Genomic DNA, 18,966 nt, shown 5'->3' with positions numbered 1-18,966 from the left:
CCCTTTACGTCGCCTACCTCTGTTCAAAAACGAATCTCATTGGATACAGCGATAAGGAAAAAGTCACACCGCTAACCAAAAGTTACTTTGGCATGTTATGATGTCATAGCTTGGCATAATAAAAAGCGCGTCACACTTCACCTTTGCATAGGTTCTGCCTTGATTTATATATAACATCCACGTTCATTTGAAGCCCTAATAATTAGCAATACAAAAGTTGACTTAAAAACGTATGTTTTGGGCTCTTGGATGAAAGCTTAATAGCGCCACGGCACATTTAAGCTGAATGTATTACAAACAAACAAACAAAAAATAACACATAAGGGGAAGGCCGAGATCTCTGGGGATATGGACACATGTCTGGGTGGCCATCTTGGATCATACCAATGGCGGTGAAGTGGAAATCTCAAACATTTGCATGAGGTTGTACCCTTTGGAAACGACCAAACCCCACATTAAAAATAATGCTCGTGTTTCATAGAAAGACTCGTTGTGGGGGATTTTTTGAGTGTTCAAAAGATGCGCAATGATTTGGGGTGTCATCGGGATCAAGATTTTAGAATCCCGAGTTGTTGTTGATGTCACCAGGCGTTTGTTTAATGAATAGTAGGTACAAGGAAAGCGAATAGTCACGTCGCTCAAAGCGGAGACAGACTCCTACGTTTATGTGCCATATTAACAAAAGAAAAAGCCAGCAAAGTATATGACGTTACGGTGGAAATTACTTACAAGCCATAAAGGAGGATACAAATTATGGAAAAAAAAAAATTACTGAATAATCTCATTGTGATAGGATATCCGAATGTAGCCAGAGCGGGAAAGGACGGGGTTAGGAGATATGTAACAGAACGGCTCGCGACTCCAGCGGCCTGGGAACCGGCTACACGATGACGAGGGTCCGTCTACGGCTGACAGATCAGCTCTAAACGGGAAGCATTAAAAAACCCTTCGAGTAGCTAAAAACCAGCTCCAGACCACGAGCCAAGAAGATGGAGACTTGGGGCCGGCTGTAAACATTACAAGAATCAAAAAAAAAAGAAAAAAGAAAATTTGCATTTCTCCAGACAGGATAATAAGTTAAAAGCATCACAACCCGGGGCAGCTGGACCTTTAAATGCAGTTTTTTGGGTTTTTTTGAGGGGATGGGGCAGTGGTAGAGATGAAAAGCCTTTTACACGTAGGTAGGCGCTGACCTGCTAAATGGCAAAACATCCCATGTAACACAGCTACAGGCTCTGGTCACAACGCTGTCAACCAATCGGCACCGAACGGCATTTGGGGGTACAATAACTAAACAGAGCAAATGAAGGGGGGGAGGGGGGACACAAAACTCAGCAAAGAAAATGCTCGGACAAAGCAAATATTGTTTACGTAATAATAATAAAAAAAAGTCTAAATGGCTATGATTCCTCTATTAGCAGAAACACATAATGCAGTCTTAATAATCGGCGTTTCGGTACATGTACATATATATAGAATTTATATATCTATATCCACATCCCGGCTTAGATACAGATATATGTTTGAACACAACATGAATGCGGGTTTGTACAGTGTGAGGACGTCGGGCCCGCGCTAGACCATGGCACGGTAAGGACCCTGCATCTTCAGGAACTGAATGATAAAGGAGGGACCCCCTGCGACGATCTGCGGCGGGAGGTGGCTGAGGGGGCAGTTCTCGATACTCATGATCGACAGTTTGCTGCATAGAGCGAGCTCGAAAGGCAAGCCGTGCAGATTGGGGTTATCGTTCAGATACAGCTCCTCCAAGTTCTCCAGCGTACCTGCAACGGAAAGAAAAGGGGGCATTAATGCCTCGACAGTGAGCCGGCGGCAACAGGAATATTTATACCTGGCACGTCACCTAAACGGCTCATTAAACTCAACTAATAAAAGCCGCAGCGCTTGTATTCGGTGCGCCTCGGCGTCCTCTGTCCTTTTGCGTGTTACAACTAAACCTAGCGGCACCCCGACCCGGTCGGCAAACATAACAGGGGAGACATAACTTAATGGGGAGGAACAATTATGCAGCTCCTGAGAATAGGAGGTTAAAGATGGCTGTTCCGCTGTTCCTTTTAGATGATTTATTTAGTGTATTGAATTGTGAAATTAGGACTCCAAAAGGTGGCGAATACACAGAATATTTACAGTTTAAAAGGTAAGAATATTTAATAAATAAACATCCACGCTTGACCTTCTTTGACTGAGATCCTTCAGAGGTTTCACACTTACCGATCTCCTCCGGGAGGTGGGTGAGGAGGTTCTCCCCGAGCCCCAGGTGCGTTAGGTTTGTAAGGTGCCCGATGCCTCTCGGTAAGGTGGTCAACTGGTTATTTGTAAGGACTAATTTCTGTGTGGGGGGGAAAAAAACCCATTAAACATGCAAGATGCCAAAAGAGTCCTTTTTATGCGTCAGGGGGGGGTTCATTTCATTGGCAAACCAAATTTATTATTATTACTGATGAATTAACTCAGCTGAGTCAAAAAAAAAAAGGCAGGTGACGTATTGCAAAAAACCACTCCTGCAGTCACCAGCAGCTCGCGCGGAATGCCTTAACCCTTTCATCACACTCTTGCAGCTCAGTCTACCTTAAATGTAGAATTTAAACGTTTTTAAGCTTTTTTCACCCCCTTCGGCTGCGTAGCACAGGCCAGGTTGTGTTTCTACACTATGACGCTCGCTACTTTGTATCGATGGATTATCTTTCCCACCCTCTATATGATTTGTACTTCCCTCCATATCACATACAAAATACCGTCCCCTTCTTACAACCCAATTTAATATTCATACCTTCAAGGGGAAGAAAGGATTTGGTACGGAAGAAAGGATGCAAATTACCTGCAGGTCTTTCAGATACGCGATCTCGTTGGGCAGACACTCCAGCTTGTTCTCTTCTAGATCCAGCTCCCGTAACTTGCGGAGATTCCCGATGCCGTGAGGAAGTTTCTTAAGGAGATTGTTGGACAGAATGAGGACCTGGAGGAAAGAAATATATATATATATATATATATATAATCACAGAGGAGACCTTGCTGAAGATGGAGTCTTCTTTAGCTATTACATGTGAAGAAGAGACCTCCGAGGACCAAACGGCTTACGTAACCTAAAGATCCGTTATCTGCGTTGGCTCAATACAATGTATCAACTACTCAAAACACCGCCAGATGTATCAAAGACACCTTAGGTGGACGCCATTAGTCAGGCATTGGCATCATTTAAAGACTCCAAATCCGATTTTTTATCTTAGGTGAAGTCCTTACCTCGATGGATACCAATCCAGAGACATCCTCAGGGATTTTGGTTAACTGGTTGGTGGCCAGGTTCAATTCTACCATGCTCGTCCACGTCCCAAAATCCAGAGGGAGAGAGGCCAGCTGATTGTCCTTTAAAACGGATTATAAAGAAATCAAAATAAAGCCAAAAAGTCTAAACCCCAAGAGCAGAAAAGACAATATTTATACGAGACGCAGCGAGCGAGCGAGCAAACGTGTGCGGCGGAAAGCAAGAGAACGGCCAACGGGTTTAGTAGATCTGCTCCTTGGGTGTGTGGAGGGTCAGCTAAACGAATTAAAGTAAAATAAAAGTACCTTCATGTTCAGCTTGCTTAATAATTTAGCTCTGGAAAAAATCCCAAATGGGATTTTGTTAATGCGATTATGCTCCATATTAAGCGAGTAGATGGTGGAGAATTGCAGCGGACCCCCTACTGGGAAGGACTGGAAGCAGTTCCGGGCGAGGGTTAAACTGGTCACTTTCACCAGGCTGGACAGGAGACCCTGCGGAGATAAAATATTCCAATCTTATGTCCATTTGATAATATTTGTGATAATAAAGAACCAGCCCCTGATTACTTAGGGCGAGATGTCAGCGGAAGTGACTGCTGCCAGCGCTGCACACAGCAACAGCCCCAACCGCTGCACACAGCAACAGCCCCAACCGCTGCACACAGCAACAGCCCCAACCGCTGCACACAGCAACAGCCCCAACCGCTGCACACAGCAACAGCCCCAACCGCTGCACACAGCAACAGCCCCAACCGCTGCACACAGCAACAGCCCCAACCGCTGCACACAGCAACAGCCCCAACCGCTGCACACAGCAACAGCCCCAACCGCTGCACACAGCAACAGCCCCAACCGCTGCACACAGCAACAGCCCCAACCGCTGCACACAGCAACAGCCCCAACCGCTGCACACAGCAACAGCCCCAACCGCTGCACACAGCAACAGCCCCAACAACACATTAAACCTTGAATCACGGTGGATGAGAATGTTTGGTTACTATAGCTACTGCTCTTCTTTTATCACTAAGCCCAAAAATTGCTATTTATCCCTAAAGCCCTCTGTGTCCGTCCTCCTATAAATCGCAGTCAGAGCTGGCCATGAGGGCCACATTAAACCCCACATCTGACATCAGTGTCAGCTCCGCGTTGAGCAACCGAAGGACACAGGGGGGCGAAAACACACGACTTACCTCCGGTAACGTAGAAATGTTGTTGTTTTCCAAGTTCAGCTCGTCCAGCTCGGTGCACTTGGATAAGGACCGGGGTATCGCGGACAGTCGGTTGTATCGCAGCCCAAGGCGATTCAGGCTGGAGAGGTTCCCTGACGGGCAGACAGATCAGGGTTAATATAACCGCGCTCGGCTTGGACACTTTCTGAGCCGTTTAATCTCAGGTTAGATTTTGTTCTCTGCTTCTGTCATAATCACGCAAATTTTACCGGAATCCAAACACCTCAGATATCAAACAAAGCAACTCCATCCTATCATTATAATGCCAGGACTGATGATATCATCTCAACAGTAACTTAAAGGAGAACTTCCTTGGAAAATATTTTTTCTCCTCTAGCATAACCCCCCCCAGCGCTGTATACAGTAATATAACCCCCCAGCGCTGTATACAGTAATATAACCCCCCAGCGCTGTATACAGTAATATAACCCCCCAGCGCTGTATACAGTAATAACCCCCAGTGCTGTATACAGTAATATAACTCCCCAGCGCTGTATACAGTAATATAACCCCCAGCGCTGTATACAGTAATATAACCCCCAGCGCTGTATACAGTAATATAACCCCCAGCGCTGTATACAGTAATATAACCCCCCAGCGCTGTATACAATAATATAACCCCCAGCGCTGTATACAGTAATAACCCCCAGTGCTGTATACAGTAATATAACCCCCAGCGCTGTATACAGTAATATAACCCCCCAGCGCTGTATACAGTAATATAACCCCCCAGCGCTGTATACAATAATATAACCCCCAGCGCTGTATACAGTAATAACCCCCAGTGCTGTATACAGTAATATAACCCCCAGCGCTGTATACAGTAATATAACCCCCCAGCGCTGTATACAGTAATATAACCCCCCAGCGCTGTATACGGTAATATAACCCCCAGCGCTGTATACGGTAATATAACCCCCAGCGCTGTATACGGTAATATAACCCCCAGCGCTGTATACGGTAATATAACCCCCAGCGCTGTATACGGTAATATAACCCCCAGCACTGTATACAGTAATATAACCCCCCAGTGCTGTATACAGTAATATAACCCCAGCACTGTATACGGTAATATAACCCCCAGCGCTGTATACGGTAATATAACCCCCAGCGCTGTATATAGTAATGTTGGTTGACCCGGTTTTATCTCATTTTGCTCCAATAAAACCCCTTTTTCTGCAGATCTGGAGCCGCCGTTGCTGTCAGTCATGTGATATTTTGGGTGACTTTCCCGGCTCAAACACCACACTGAGCTGATGCTTTATGGCGACGCTAATGAAGTCTGTCTCGTCATAGACTTTTATTGGTCAGAGAGTCCGGGTTGATCATTAAGACTGAGCCATTCTATTGTCCCCCACAGGCAGTATGATAAGGAGTCGGGGTGTTTAGTAGATCGGGGATCAGATAACAGAGCGAGAATCATACAAACGGCTGATATGCAGCCGCAGAGAATTCCCTTGCTCTCCGCAGCCTGCATCTGATGCTTCTAATACGGACAAAACAGGGCTTGGCCGGGCGCGCCAGCACTCAACGCTTATTAAATATGAAAACAACAAGGGAAAAGGTTAATGGCGTTAAAACGTTCATTAGTAACAGAATGTCTTGCAGACATTAGCTAAGAGCCGGCAGCTCGTTAGAAAGCTTTATAATCCCAGAGAATTAGGAACGTCTCATATTGCGGGTTTGAGCGTTTTAGTTTTCCTTTATTCTATGTTTATTAGCTGGCGTTTAAGGCTCGGTACGGAACCCGTGAGGTTTAAACGCTCCGAAGATGTGTTGATTCCATAAAGGCCGTCACTCAATCACTGCTTCGGAAGCACACAACATTTTAACCATCCCAGCTTTACAAAACATGCCGTCGCTGTTCTACCGACGTTCCCATGCTAGAGATCCTGTCTTTTAAGGCTTCGTTTTAAGTAACAAAGCAAGCTTTTAAAGGGAATAACCAGCCATTGATTGATTGAGCCGCATTAAACTATGCATCATACGGGGCAAACCAAGCTCTTAATACATCAAAGTGTCACCAGGGTTGGACCTTTATAGTCTAAACCCAAATCCCTTTTAACACCGTGAGCCCCTGACACAGACAGGGTTAGTCTCGTATACATCATACACCGCTTCAAATGGGCAGACGTCTTTTAGCTTGAGACACCACCATATTATATATATATATATATCCCTCTAGATTGTAAGCTCTTGTGAACAGGGCCCTCCTACTACTTATGTCCACCCATTGTACATCGCTAATATATATATATATATATATATATATATATATATATATATAATATATATAATATATATATGTGTGTATGTATGTAATATAAATATCTGACAGCCGCCGGCTGTGTAAAGCGCCCCCTGGTGGCAGTCGCCGTTACCTATGGTGTCCTGCAGGTCCAGGAGCTCGTTGTGCTGCAGGTCCAGGTTGGTGATTTGGGTGCAGTTCCCGATCTCTTTCGGAAGGTGCTCCAGCTGATTGTGAGCCACGTCCAACGTAATGAGGTTACACAATTCACCTGGAGAGACAGAGAACACGGAAATTAACCCAAAACTGCGCAGCCTCGGCGGGGCGTTCCCGGGACGGCGACATATTTGAGGTTATTATGGTTTCGGTCTGTTTTGCCTCAGACGTCAGCACTCACAAGAAGCAGAACGTCCGAGAAGTACACTCGCTAGACACGTTTTAATGAAAGGAGACGAAGCAGACAAAAAAAAAATCATTTTAAAATTGTGGATATAAAAAATAAAAAAAAAATTAAAAAAAAAAGGCAAAAAAAAAAAACAGCCCGACATGGCTATCCATTAAAGTCACATCTCACTTCGAAGGGTTAAAAGACAGACTTCCTTAGTTTGCTGCTCGGTTTTTAAGGACAAAGCAGGTTTCTTCACATATTAACACTCGCCATGACTATTACTAATATTATTTCAATACGCTGACCGGCCTCTTCCATCTTCTGTAAAGAAATGACGACATAATAAGCGAATGACATCATAAACAGGTGTAAGCTGATCAGCGGGCGGCCAGCAAGCGATCCCCCCCCCCCACACACACACACACACACACACACACGATGCTCGGATCTACGGATTTGGGTCGATTTAAAAGGCCGTATATTTCAGGGCTAGAATCCGACTTTTAAATCCGAGCGGCAGATGAACGTCTCACGCTCACATCATAAAAAACAAAATATATTCTATACGCGGGAACCAGAGTCTGTCAGACTTTTGTGCACAGTTTCCATGGTGATAAACGATACACGATTCTCATTTTAATGACATGGGACGCGTTCCCGCAGAATCACAGAACATTAAAATGGAATTTGATGGCAAATAAACATTGGGCCTTTCTAGTATACCCCTTATCCTTGGGCCTTGGTCTTGTCTTCAGACGCCATATATCCCAATCCCATGTATTACCCTCTACCACTTCTGCCGGGAGGCTGTTCCACTGATCTACCACCCTCTCAGTAAAGTGAAACTTCCTTCCATTCCATCTCAGCCTCTGACCCTCTAGTGTTAGATTCCAGTCTTGTTTCCTCCTTTGGAATAATCTTCCCTCCTGTACTTTATTAACCCCTAACGGATAAACATTTCTGGAATGAAATAAAAGCAGAAATGTTTGAAAATGTAATTCATATAAAAATAATAATAATGATTAATAAATAAAAAAAAAATAAAAAAACAAAAACAAAGAGGAAGATCTTAGCTGCAAAATTCTCGGCTCCTGCAGCTATTTTGTTTTAGTAAACATGCGCGATACTCCCCAGAGTCACGGAGCGAGACGTGGAAGGTTCTGGAAACTCTGAAGACCCTGGCAGAGAGAATCCGAAAAAAATTCTCATCCTGAACCAAGAAAGCAAAGGCCGGAGGAAAAAGCGGTCTCGTCTTTACGCGGAGCTGTCTCAGGGCAAACGGCATCTCTCCGGCTCGCTCGACGGAACGGTCACTTTCCCAGCATTCAGCGCAAACACATTCATTAAACATCCGCACTGGAGACGCTTTATTTCATGAACCCCTAAACACTATTATATCGGGTGAATTCGTACACAGAGCAGTAAAAAGTACATTGAAAGAAACTCATTTTGTTTTTAACCAAGACGGCCTAAAAACCCCAAATAAGCTAAATTCCTGGTAATTAAGCAAAAGAAAATAAATATATGGCCCGTTATGCTGCAAAGCTTATATTTTTTTTTAGAACTTTATTAACAGCAATATCCCGACAAACCGAGGATTGTAGGAAGTGTCATTAAATTTACTTTACTTCCAGTAAAAATATACAGCGGAAAAAACAACACTTTTCTTGATGTAGGAAATTATCCATTTTACAAAAAGTTTCTGAATCGCAACAAGTTTGCGGTTTGACGTCAGCGGCCGAGTGCAGCCGACAGCAGAACAGTCACACGAAACGGCGCGGGTCAGCTTTTGCCCGTCTCTCTTTTTTTCCCCGTTGAGGAATTGAACTCTAACCCGCTTCCCGCGAGAATTCAATCCTCTACGTCACAGCCGGGAACTCACGGCCAGCGTAATTCTAACTTCTGCATAGAGGAGGGGCGTCCAACCTGCGGCCCTCCAGCTGCTGCAGAACTACATCTCCCATACTGCTCAGCCAGCCCCTTAGCTGAAAGAGCATTGTGGGAGATGTATTCCTGCAGCAGCTGTAAGGCCGCAGGTTGGATACCCCTGGCATAGAGGGAGACTTCAGCCATCATGATGTCACTTAATACTCAGCTGGCAGTCCCTTTAAATTCACAAATAATGGGTAAAACCGGGAGGAAGGGGGTTGCTCTCAGAAGGGAGCAGTAACTCAGGTAAGATCTCCACTCACCGATCTCCGCAGGCAGCTGCTTGATCTTGTTCTCTCGGATGCTCAGCATCGTCAACTTGGACAGAGTTTTGATGTCCTTCTCCACAGACGTGAGGCGATTGAACCGTAAGAAGAGCGTGGTCAGGGAGCTCAGCCTGTAAACCACCGGAGGGATCTCCCTCAGTTTGTTGTGTCGCAAGTCAAGCATGCGCAGCTTCTTCAAGTTGTCCAGAGACTCGGGCAGGCTGGTCAGGGAGTTCTCGCTCAGCGCCAGCGTCACCAGGTTGACGAGGCTGCCCACCTCGGCCGGCAGCGACTGCAGCTTGTTGCTGTATAAATAAAGTTCCGTGAGCTGCGTCAGCTCCTTGATGGAAGCCGGCAGAAGGTGAATGGACTTCTTGGCCAAGTCCAGGCGCGTGGAGTTCTCCTCCCGACATTTATTCAGTTCCTTTATCACCTCTGCGTTGCTGGCCTTCTTACGCATGCCGGGTGCGGGGTTCGGACGTTTAATCGTGTTATCCACGGAAAAAGCCACCCCGGGCTGAGCGCCGCCGCCATCTTTCTTTCCTTCTTTGGATTCTTTAACTTTGGTCTTGAGGTCCTTATCCTTGGTCTCTTTCACGAGACCGCTGCCGGCTTTAGGGTCCTTGGAAGCGGCCGTCACCTTGGCTTCTTTCTCCTTGGGGTCCTTCTCCTTTCCGACGTTGGCGCTCATGGTTACAGAATGGAGGGCAGGCACCTCATGAAATGAGTCTGAATTAACACGGCGAACGCAGTCTGTCTCCGAAACGTGTAAGTGTCGACTCGCGCTCCTGCATGCTACATATTGGTCTGCGAGGACTCAACCTACAGAATCAAGCAGTCAGTCGCGGTGTCCAGAGTCCCTCACTGGGGTATCTAGGGGTTTTAAATTAAAAAAAAAAAGTTAAAAACAATGACATTATTTCATACAAGCACAGAATCTGTAAAAAAAAAAAAAAAAAAAACAACAAAAACATTTTACACCCCACGAAAACCAGAATTTGTTTTTCTTCTTTAGCATAAACTCCAGCACTGACTATTATAAGACAGATTTGGGTAACCGAGTAACCCGCTACGTCATCAAACAGAAGCGCTCGGCTTATTAAGTGAGAACAAACGCGGGGGTGCTTGGTTTTGGGGAGAGGGTCCCCGTATCTCTGATTTACTTTAGAGAGCAAGAGGGAATAAATTACTATACGGTTTCTTATCGGATAACCCAGCGCATTACACGGCAAACCCCCCCCCAGCGCATTACACGGCAACAACCTCCCAGTGCCGTATACCGTTATAAACCAAATTCATTTTCTTCCAATTGACTCCCCTTATTTGCGGACCTGGAGGCCGCCATTGTTATCAGTCATGTGACTTTCCCGGCTCAAACACCACACTGAGCCGATGCTTTATGGCGATGCTAATGAAGTCCGTTCATCTGTAGACTCTCATTAGTCAGAGTCTGTTTAGGTTGAGGCCGAGCCATTCTAGTGCTTTCACGCAGGCAGTACAATAAGAGGCACGAGGGAGTTTTTCTGGCAAATTATAACTATTTTCCTTAGTATCGGACGATCGGTAAAGAAGCCGGGCCAGAGAGCGCCTTTAAGGAGTAATCTCACTCAATCTCCATTCGGTACCCCCGTTACACCTGTCCCCGGTTCCTCATACATCACTCCAGAGGAACTATTTCTGGAGCCTCCACTTTTAGCTTGAACTTTGAATTCTATCACAGAGGCGATAATAAGGACGTCCTTATTGCAGGAGAAACAGAAGAACCTTAAAAACCCACCGCCTTCCCAGAACGAAAACCAGCCGCAGTGCAAGGAATAGAACGGGACTGGAAACCGGCCCCAGTACTTTAACGACGAGAGGCATGGGGGCCGCACACTAAATCTTTCACCTTCGTAAAGCCGGTAAGCAGCACCCGGTCCCGGCGACCCTCCCGAGTAGTTTTCGGGCGTTAGAGCATCGGCTGCATCGCCGCACTAACGCTCCGTCACGACACCGATCAAAGTGTTGCCAACGGCCCTGGATCACCGTCTCCTGCCACCGATCCCCGTCCCTCCTGAGGAGCGGCGAATGAGAATCTAAAGATGAGGCTCTCAAACGCCTTGTTCGTTAGGTTCAGGACAGTGTATTGGTGACGCGGCGGACATCATACCGCGTCAGGTACGCTCTGAAGCACCGGGGGTGAGATTTCCCTGAAGGATACGTTCCGGCATGCAAAGTGTTAATATCCCTGATCCTCGCTCGGCTACGTAAGAAGCGCGTTCTCAGCCCGCAGTCAGGTTCTGCTCTAAATTAGAAGGCGCTGCAAACTCAGCCAAGTCTGGAGAGCGACGTCGGGAGGACGGAGAGAGAGAAAAGCCTAATTTGGAAGGCAGGAGAGCCGCGCGTCCCGCGGCAGAAACACCGACGCTCCACGCCAACGCATTTATTATTATTTAAAACGGGATGATGGGGGGGGGTCTCTTGGACCAAGGAGGACCGGTCCAGCGGCACGAGGTGGCTTTTGGCAGACAGGGCGGCTCGTCTTGAAAACACCGTACAAGGAATACGGAGCCGGCTTTGTTTTAACCAAATGCCGTCATTTAAATGGCCTGAGAATACTTATTTAAGGACCGTAATATCCGACGGCACAATAAGAAAGCCGCCTGTATTCAACCAGGGATCAACGCGGCAGTTTGTGGCATAAATAGCATCTTAAAATTTCCTACCCTGCAGTCCTTTATCTCATCCGTCTGCACAACATACAATGCCAGTTCGCTCCAAATCCAACGCTAACTAGATCGGGGAGGAATAATCACGCTTATGCCGAGAACAAGAAGACGGCTGCCCCGTGGTACAGACATAAGAGGAGTTTCTAATCTGCGTAGACGGCTTGTTTTAATCCATCGCAGAAAGTCGATTGTATGATCTAAAAAAATGCAGGCTTTCGGAAAAATGACAGAATAAAAATATTTAAAAGAAAAAATGTAAATAATGTAACGCGGGGAATTCAAGTTATTTCTCTAGTTTCCAGGGCAATAAACGTTTACTTCGCTTACTAAGCACTTCACTTTCTGCTAGTGAGGAAAGCGAAAGAGGAACCACGTCTAAAACTCTACAGGGGAAGTTAATAGCGAGCGCACACTAGAGCACTGTGAGGATTTGGGGATCTAGGTGGTTGAAGTCAGTAATATTCCTTTACTAGAGACCCCCCCCCCCCCATCAGATGCACTTTAGTGCAGATGACAGCTTAGTGGTCCCTTTAAATTTCAGCGTGGCGCCCATTTCTCAGAATCCCCCCCCCTCCCATGTTATTTGCTCCTCCCCCGCACCCCAAGCCATTTTCCGTGCGGGAGATGTGATTGGTCGACACGTGGCATACTTACCACCAGTCAGCTTGGTGTACCCACCGGTCAGTGGGGTCTAGCGAGACCCCTGTGAGCACACGCAGAAAGTGCAACCGTTCATTTCAAATAGCCAATCAGTGATGGGACACAGGAGAAGTGTTCTGTTGCAGCTATGGAGCTGCAGCTTCTACTGAGTTTTTCTCCTAGGTTTCACTTAAGTACTTTAAGATGCCTTCTTCATGTAATATTCTGCCCGTGACGCTGGGGGTCCCTTTAAGACAACGTCCCAGGTTTTGCTTTCCCAATTATATTGAATATTCAGAGCAACTATCCGCAGAAGAATATTTTGCTGGTGAAACAACCAAAGCTTGCACCCTCGCGCCGAACACCGACAAAGTTCCTCCTCTGAGAACCGAGACCCCAGAATCCCCTCGACGCCGGACTGGAAACGTTCAAAGCTACGAGACCGTCTGCGATCCCCTTCCTTCGAGAGGCTGCGATCCGGGGATAACGAGGGCGCGTTCCAGCTTGAACGTTTCAATAAAGAACAAAAGAATTCAGGTTTTATAAACAATAAAAATCCTTATAAATGAATGACATCACACGCCGCGGACGAGGACGCACCCAATGTGCGCGCGCTCTGTACAGGGGCTTCTTTTTTCCCCATGGCGATGGGGGGCTCAGGGCAAATTATAGTCGTGTTTTGGAGACGATATTATAAGGGGGAGAGGAACAGCACAGCAAACCGAAAACTGTACAGCCACGTGTGACACGCACACCACGGTTGTGTGAACTGCGTCAGTATTGATGAAAAAGCAAAACGAAGACAAAGTAAAAAGAAAGAGGTTTTCCTCGGATTTCCCTTTCGTTCGCCAACAACCCCCCCGCAGGATTCCCACTTCCGCCTTTAAACTCCGCAGTCTCCGCGCTGAAACCGGGACACCACTCGGCAGATTTACAGCGCAACGGGCAGGGGGCCAAACACAGAGCTGTGAAAACCCAAGTGAAGTTACTTCACATACGCTTACTTGATCCCACGAGCAGAGAAGGGTCAATCCAGAGCCAGTCATATATAGTCACATTTTCATGGGTCACGCTTCACCTCGGGAACAAGATCAGATGAACTCAATGTTTATGGCTACTATTAATAATATTAAATATTATATTGCATTAATATGTAACGGGTGGATTTCTGTATCCATTCTCAGCGATAAGGGTTAACAGCTTATGGGGGAGATCAGACAGAGCAGAAGCCCATCTGGGAATAAACACGAGCGGTTTATAAATCCTGGACCAAAGAGGAGACGGTAATTCGCGGATATCGTAAGACACTATTATCCGACGCAACTTATCTGGCCAAAAAAATAAATCAATTCATATTAAATTCCTTCATTTCTGATGTCAACACCATTGGATTCCAAAACGTATTTTGCAAGTGACGGCATTTGTACATCAAAGCTATTATTTAGGAGACCGGCGGCATCGACCGGCGGAGGACGCATCAGAGGGGGTAGCGGCATGTTGCACGGTATGCCTCGCCGCGATGGATTTGTAGGGGTTAATGCGCCGTGGTATGAGAAAAGATGCAATAGGGTCTCAGTGATTTGACCTCAATCTTGTTATGGAGAGTGGAGGGGCCCCTATTCACTATCCATAACTACTAATTACTTAAAGGGACACTCCAGGAGTCTCCTAAGCACATTGATTGTTCAGAATGAAGATAAAATAATAATTAAAAAAATGTACTTTTGGAAGGATAATGCTGTGTGCGCACATGGGGGGGTCTCATTAGACGTGCCCCCATGAGCATTCGCTGAGCCAGCGCTGGAGCTGACTGGTGGCCAGTATATCATGCGCATGGGGTTGTGTTTGGCCAAACAAATCTCCTCCAAGGAAAATAGTTTGGGGGTGTAAGGGTACAGAGGGGACACTATAGAACCCCCCCTATGCATTTGCATACATTTAAAAGGATCACTCAGCTACCACATGCATTAAAGGGACTCGAGAGTCCCTTTAAATATTCAAAAGGCTGAAATGCCTCCATGGTGGGTTTCAGACGAACAAGTGTGGGGAAACCCACCCGTAACGCAGCCGCCTACATCCAACGCGGCTCAACCGGAGGAAAAAAGGAGGTATTAGCCAATATGATTCCCTGATGATAATAATAATAAAATAATAAAATGTTAAAATATAATAAAGGTGGTGGGAAAATGGCAATCCCCAGCCTCGGAGCAGAGCCGGGCAGGTAGCTGGATAGAGCCCAAAACCTGCTTATCAAACATTCTTTTAATCACCAGAAGACATTCTAGTCGTGGAAGACTCTGCGCGCCTCTAGATTCTTCCCCCAACAAGTACAGACAGCGCACAAGCGTAGACTGAATTTATAGGATTCGCCCAACTAAAGTAAACCCCAAAAAAGTACCGTATAAAGGGAGCGGGTCTTACCCCCGATCCCCAGAAAAGCAAAATTACCTCTAAAAGAGCTTCCTATATTAATGCATTTACTGACGCTGCTGCGGGGCATTGTCGGGGGGGGGGGGTTATCAGAATGCCCCTTTAACCCCTTTAGGTACAGCGAGGGGCTGCATTAAAGCTGAAATCCTTTGAGCCGTTTCAGCCGAGCTTTCTGTAAATTGGACGGTTATGTTATTTAACTTATGTCGCGTTTACGCATTGTACATCACCGCGGAAATAATAATATCAATAATAAGAATAAAATCCTGTATAACAGAGTGCAGGTGACAGGTATATGTGACAGCAAAGATGCTAAGAACATAACTAAGAAAATACAGGTGAATATTTCACAATTCTGAAAAAAAAAAAAAAAGAAAGAAATAATGTCATAAATATAAGCGAGCACTGCTTGAAACCTCTCGCCGTAAGCGGTTTCCTGCACTCGGTTAAAGTTCTGAAGCAGAAATGTGTCTCGTTGCGGCCGCCGCTTTTTTAGAAAACACAGACGCTTCCTGCGTAGAAACGTAAAGCGCAACAAGAGAGGCGTTGGGACGAGCCAAGACGGGCCGGGGGCAAGAGAGACAGATTTTATCATCAGCCTTAAGAATTACTGTGGTGTAAAACTCCCCGATGATGCCTTTCATTCTTTTTATATAGCACCGTCATATTCCGCAGAGCTGTACAAGAGGCCTGATAGTTTGCGGTTAGAGAAACTGGGCAAATGAGCTTACAATCTAGATGGAGTTGAAGAGCACAAGAGCCAAAAGACACGAGCCCAGACCTGCAGTAACAGGTCCGATCACACCGGCAACTCGCGGAGCAGAAAGAGAACCGAATGCTACTGGCAGCAAAAGGGTTAACGTGAGCAGGACATTAACCCCTTGGCAGAAAGGTTTAGCAGTGCTGTGCAGCTTGTGAAAGTTTTTGGCGCTACCTACACTTCCAGAGTCTCGGATTGTCTCTGCGTTTGTGCGCACGGCTGTCCCTGGCTGGTAACTAGTGGGCCACATTAAACAGACACTCGGTAGCCCGGGACCATATAACGGGGAATCCTCCAGCTGCCATAGGCTGGCATTCTAGGGCATACCCGGGCACACTCACTTCAACTCAGTATTGAGCCTCACTCCATACCCGGGCACACTCACTTCAACTGAGTATTGAGCCTCACTCCATACCCGGGCACACTCACTCCAACTCAGTATTGTGCCTCACTCCATACCCAGGCACACTCCCCAAAAAACAGCCTTTTGAGATCAATGCAAAGAAGAAGAGCGGATGTTTGGAGTCCACTCAGTCCTCCTCCGATCACAATAACCCCATGTGTGATGGACGTTATCTGTGGGGACATAATCTTCCCGTTCTACAAAACTCCTCCAGTATTTTCATCTCACAATCTACCGAATAACATCAACGGGCCAAATTCTTTAAATGCCTCATTAAATCACTCCGCAGGCCCGTCCACTAAATGCGAAGTTCCAACCACCTCCACCCATTCCGAGCTCATTAACCCTTCACACTCCCTGCGCCCCCACTATTGTCTTACAGTTGAACCAACAATCCGACGCTTCCTTCCCTGCGAAAAGCGAGCAGAGACTCAGAGCTCACGTCGAGTTATTTGTACGAGCCGCACACGCCTCGAAACGTGCTACGGCAGCTCAGCGGCTTCGCCTTTCCCGGGGTCCGCGAAGCCAGCAGGAAAGGCGTGCGAGGATTTCGACAGACGGCTGCTTTTAAGGGACGATGCTTTGTGCGGCGTGACATAATCCTTCAGAACTGGAACGCAGCCCCGCCAGAGCCCAACACGCTTCACCTTCACAGCGTCGGCATTTAAAGGGTTACAGCAAGAAAGATTCAATGCAAAACGCTACGTTTTTCGCTCGCTAATCCTTATTGAGTTGTGACAAAATGCTTTAGAAAGAAAGAAAAAAAAAAATACACAAATTAAATCCACTTGCGTTTAAACATCTGGATGTCCTGCCGGACGGCCAAGAAACTCATCACAATTGTTTATAATCCCGCGTATCGGAGGATTAGGAGATTAAAGACAAAAAAAATGCTTTTTGACAGCAGATAAAATCCAAATGGAATTTCCAGTCGCTCGTTTGTTCTCAGACTAATATCATTTATTATAAAAACACTTCTGAATAAAAGCAAGGAATTTACCATCGGAAATAAATGTTAGAGACATACAAAGAGATCCCGGGGCGGAATAAGGGTTTTCTATAATATACTGTGTAGGACGGTCTGTCGGCAGCTGCTGGAGGAGACACTTTTGTCTTCACAGATGGGAGGATTCAGATGCAATAAATTCAGTATAATGCGCCATTGCATTGAGTCTTTATCAGCCAACAAACTCGTTCACCGGGCAATTTACAGTAAATCCAACCAAATACACTGCTGTGTTCCGGTATCGAGAATCAGACGCAGTTATCAGTAACACTCGGCCAGCGCAGAACACGCTCCTTAAGTCATTTTACTACAATCACACAGTTTGAGCCTAAAAATGCAAAAGCATGAGGCCTAAATAACAGCATATATATATATATATATATATATATATATATATATATATATATTAAACATATGGGATTTACAGCCATGTATAAGCTCTTCTGCTACAAAGTAGCACAAATAAAACAGAGGTTTCTAAGACAAAGGAATGCTTTTCTTATTAATGCCCAATTCGTTTTTCAATCAAGTTGTGTTAAAAAAAAAAAAAAAAAAAACCTTCCAAGGAAATAGTTGTTCCCCAAAAAAGCCAATAAAATAAAAAAATAGATTTTTAAAAAATTTCTAAACAATGTAACTGGCTTTTTTTTGTAAATTAAGGTTTTCAAATAACGTTTGAAATACAACCATCGAGGTCCAATAAAATTATTAATATTACATTTATATAGCGCCAAGAATTTACGCGGCGCTTCATACAATACATACATACGTTCAAGGGGTCTGACGAGACAAGAACTGACAGACCGAGACAAACCGATACCAGCGTCACGCTTTGGAAGCCGGGTCTCCAGGGCGTTGCTTAGTGGGATTTGCCGTACGCTCAACAACTTTAATAGAACTCTGGGTTTAAAGAGTTCTCCTTGCCTCACAAAACAGAGAAAACGCCAAACGTATTTCATTCACTAAAAGAGATCTCTCGATGAAGAGATGACCAATACACAGCTTTCCCAGAAGGGGATCTCGTACATGTTGGGCCACGCGGTCCAAGAAGCCAGGATGAAGGAAGAAACGCGGGGTTATCAATAAACTATTCCGGTGCAAACCAGTAAAAAAAAGGTTGAGATATTCTAGTGAGGTCAATGGTGTTCGGCACAAAATTGCTTTTTTTTACATAACATATATTAGCTTGAATTTAAGTTTTTCCTCCATAAATGTTTCCTGGATCCAGATTTCATCGTACGAGGATGCAACCAAACTGATTTGGCCAAAGATGAGCAAGATTTAGGATTAAAATAAATAGCTGCAGAAAGATTTAAATCCTTCTATAAACCAACGGCAAGAGTATTCAAGTAACAAAACTATGAATTCAGATAGATACAACTACTGACCAAAAGTTTGGGGTCACTCAGCTGTTTTCAAGGAAAAGAAGGATATTTCTGGCTGTAACATAATTACAAAAGGATTTTCTAACCATCAATTAGTCTTAAAACTTAAACTTGGATCAGTGAACACAACGTGCCATTGGTACACAGGAGCGATGGGAGTGATAAAGGGCCATTGGAACCCAGGAGTGATGGGAGCGATAAAGGGCCATTGGAACCCAGGAGTGATGGGAGTGATAAAGGGCCTCTGTACGTCTATGAAGAGATTCCATTAAAAATCTGTCGTTTCCAGC

At 45.5% G+C, this 18,966-nt stretch overlaps 1 protein-coding gene across 2 annotated transcripts; it reads right to left on the bottom strand.

Moving 5' to 3' along the window:
* Positions 1 to 1,575: 1,575 nt before the first annotated feature.
* On the bottom strand, positions 1,576 to 10,036 carry LOC149277516 (leucine-rich repeat protein SHOC-2-like). Of its 2 annotated transcripts, XM_089502773.1 has the most exons (8): positions 9,343 to 10,036; positions 6,896 to 7,033; positions 4,476 to 4,606; positions 3,589 to 3,777; positions 3,262 to 3,384; positions 2,840 to 2,977; positions 2,233 to 2,350; positions 1,576 to 1,784 (listed from the first exon to the last, which is right to left on the bottom strand). In XM_089502773.1, exons 1-8 carry the CDS (start codon positions 10,034 to 10,036, stop codon positions 1,576 to 1,578), a joined length of 1,740 nt encoding a protein of 579 aa, XP_089358899.1. The 2 variants fall into 2 exon arrangements, with proteins under 2 accessions (XP_089358899.1, XP_089358901.1); XM_089502775.1 differs by lacking the exon at positions 6,896 to 7,033.
* Positions 10,037 to 18,966: the final 8,930 nt, after the last annotated feature.

The sequence above is a fragment of the Sceloporus occidentalis genome, unplaced genomic scaffold (assembly GCF_023333645.1).
Source record: "Sceloporus occidentalis isolate IW3139 unplaced genomic scaffold, rSceOcc1.0.p SCAF_212, whole genome shotgun sequence".
NCBI lineage: Eukaryota > Metazoa > Chordata > Lepidosauria > Squamata > Phrynosomatidae > Sceloporus > Sceloporus occidentalis.
This window is presented reverse-complemented; position numbering and strand designations above follow the sequence as displayed.

Coding starts and splice junctions, on each gene's coding strand:
- LOC149277516 (XM_089502773.1), bottom strand. CDS start 10,036: ATGAGCGCCAACGTCGGAAAGGAGAAGGACCCCAAGGAGAAAGAAGCC. Junction 2,978..3,261: donor CTGGATTGGTATCCATCGAG/GTAAGGACTTCA, acceptor TCTTTCCTCCAG/GTCCTCATTCTGTCCAACAA. Junction 1,785..2,232: donor CCACCTCCCGGAGGAGATCG/GTAAGTGTGAAA, acceptor TTTCCGTTGCAG/GTACGCTGGAGAACTTGGAG.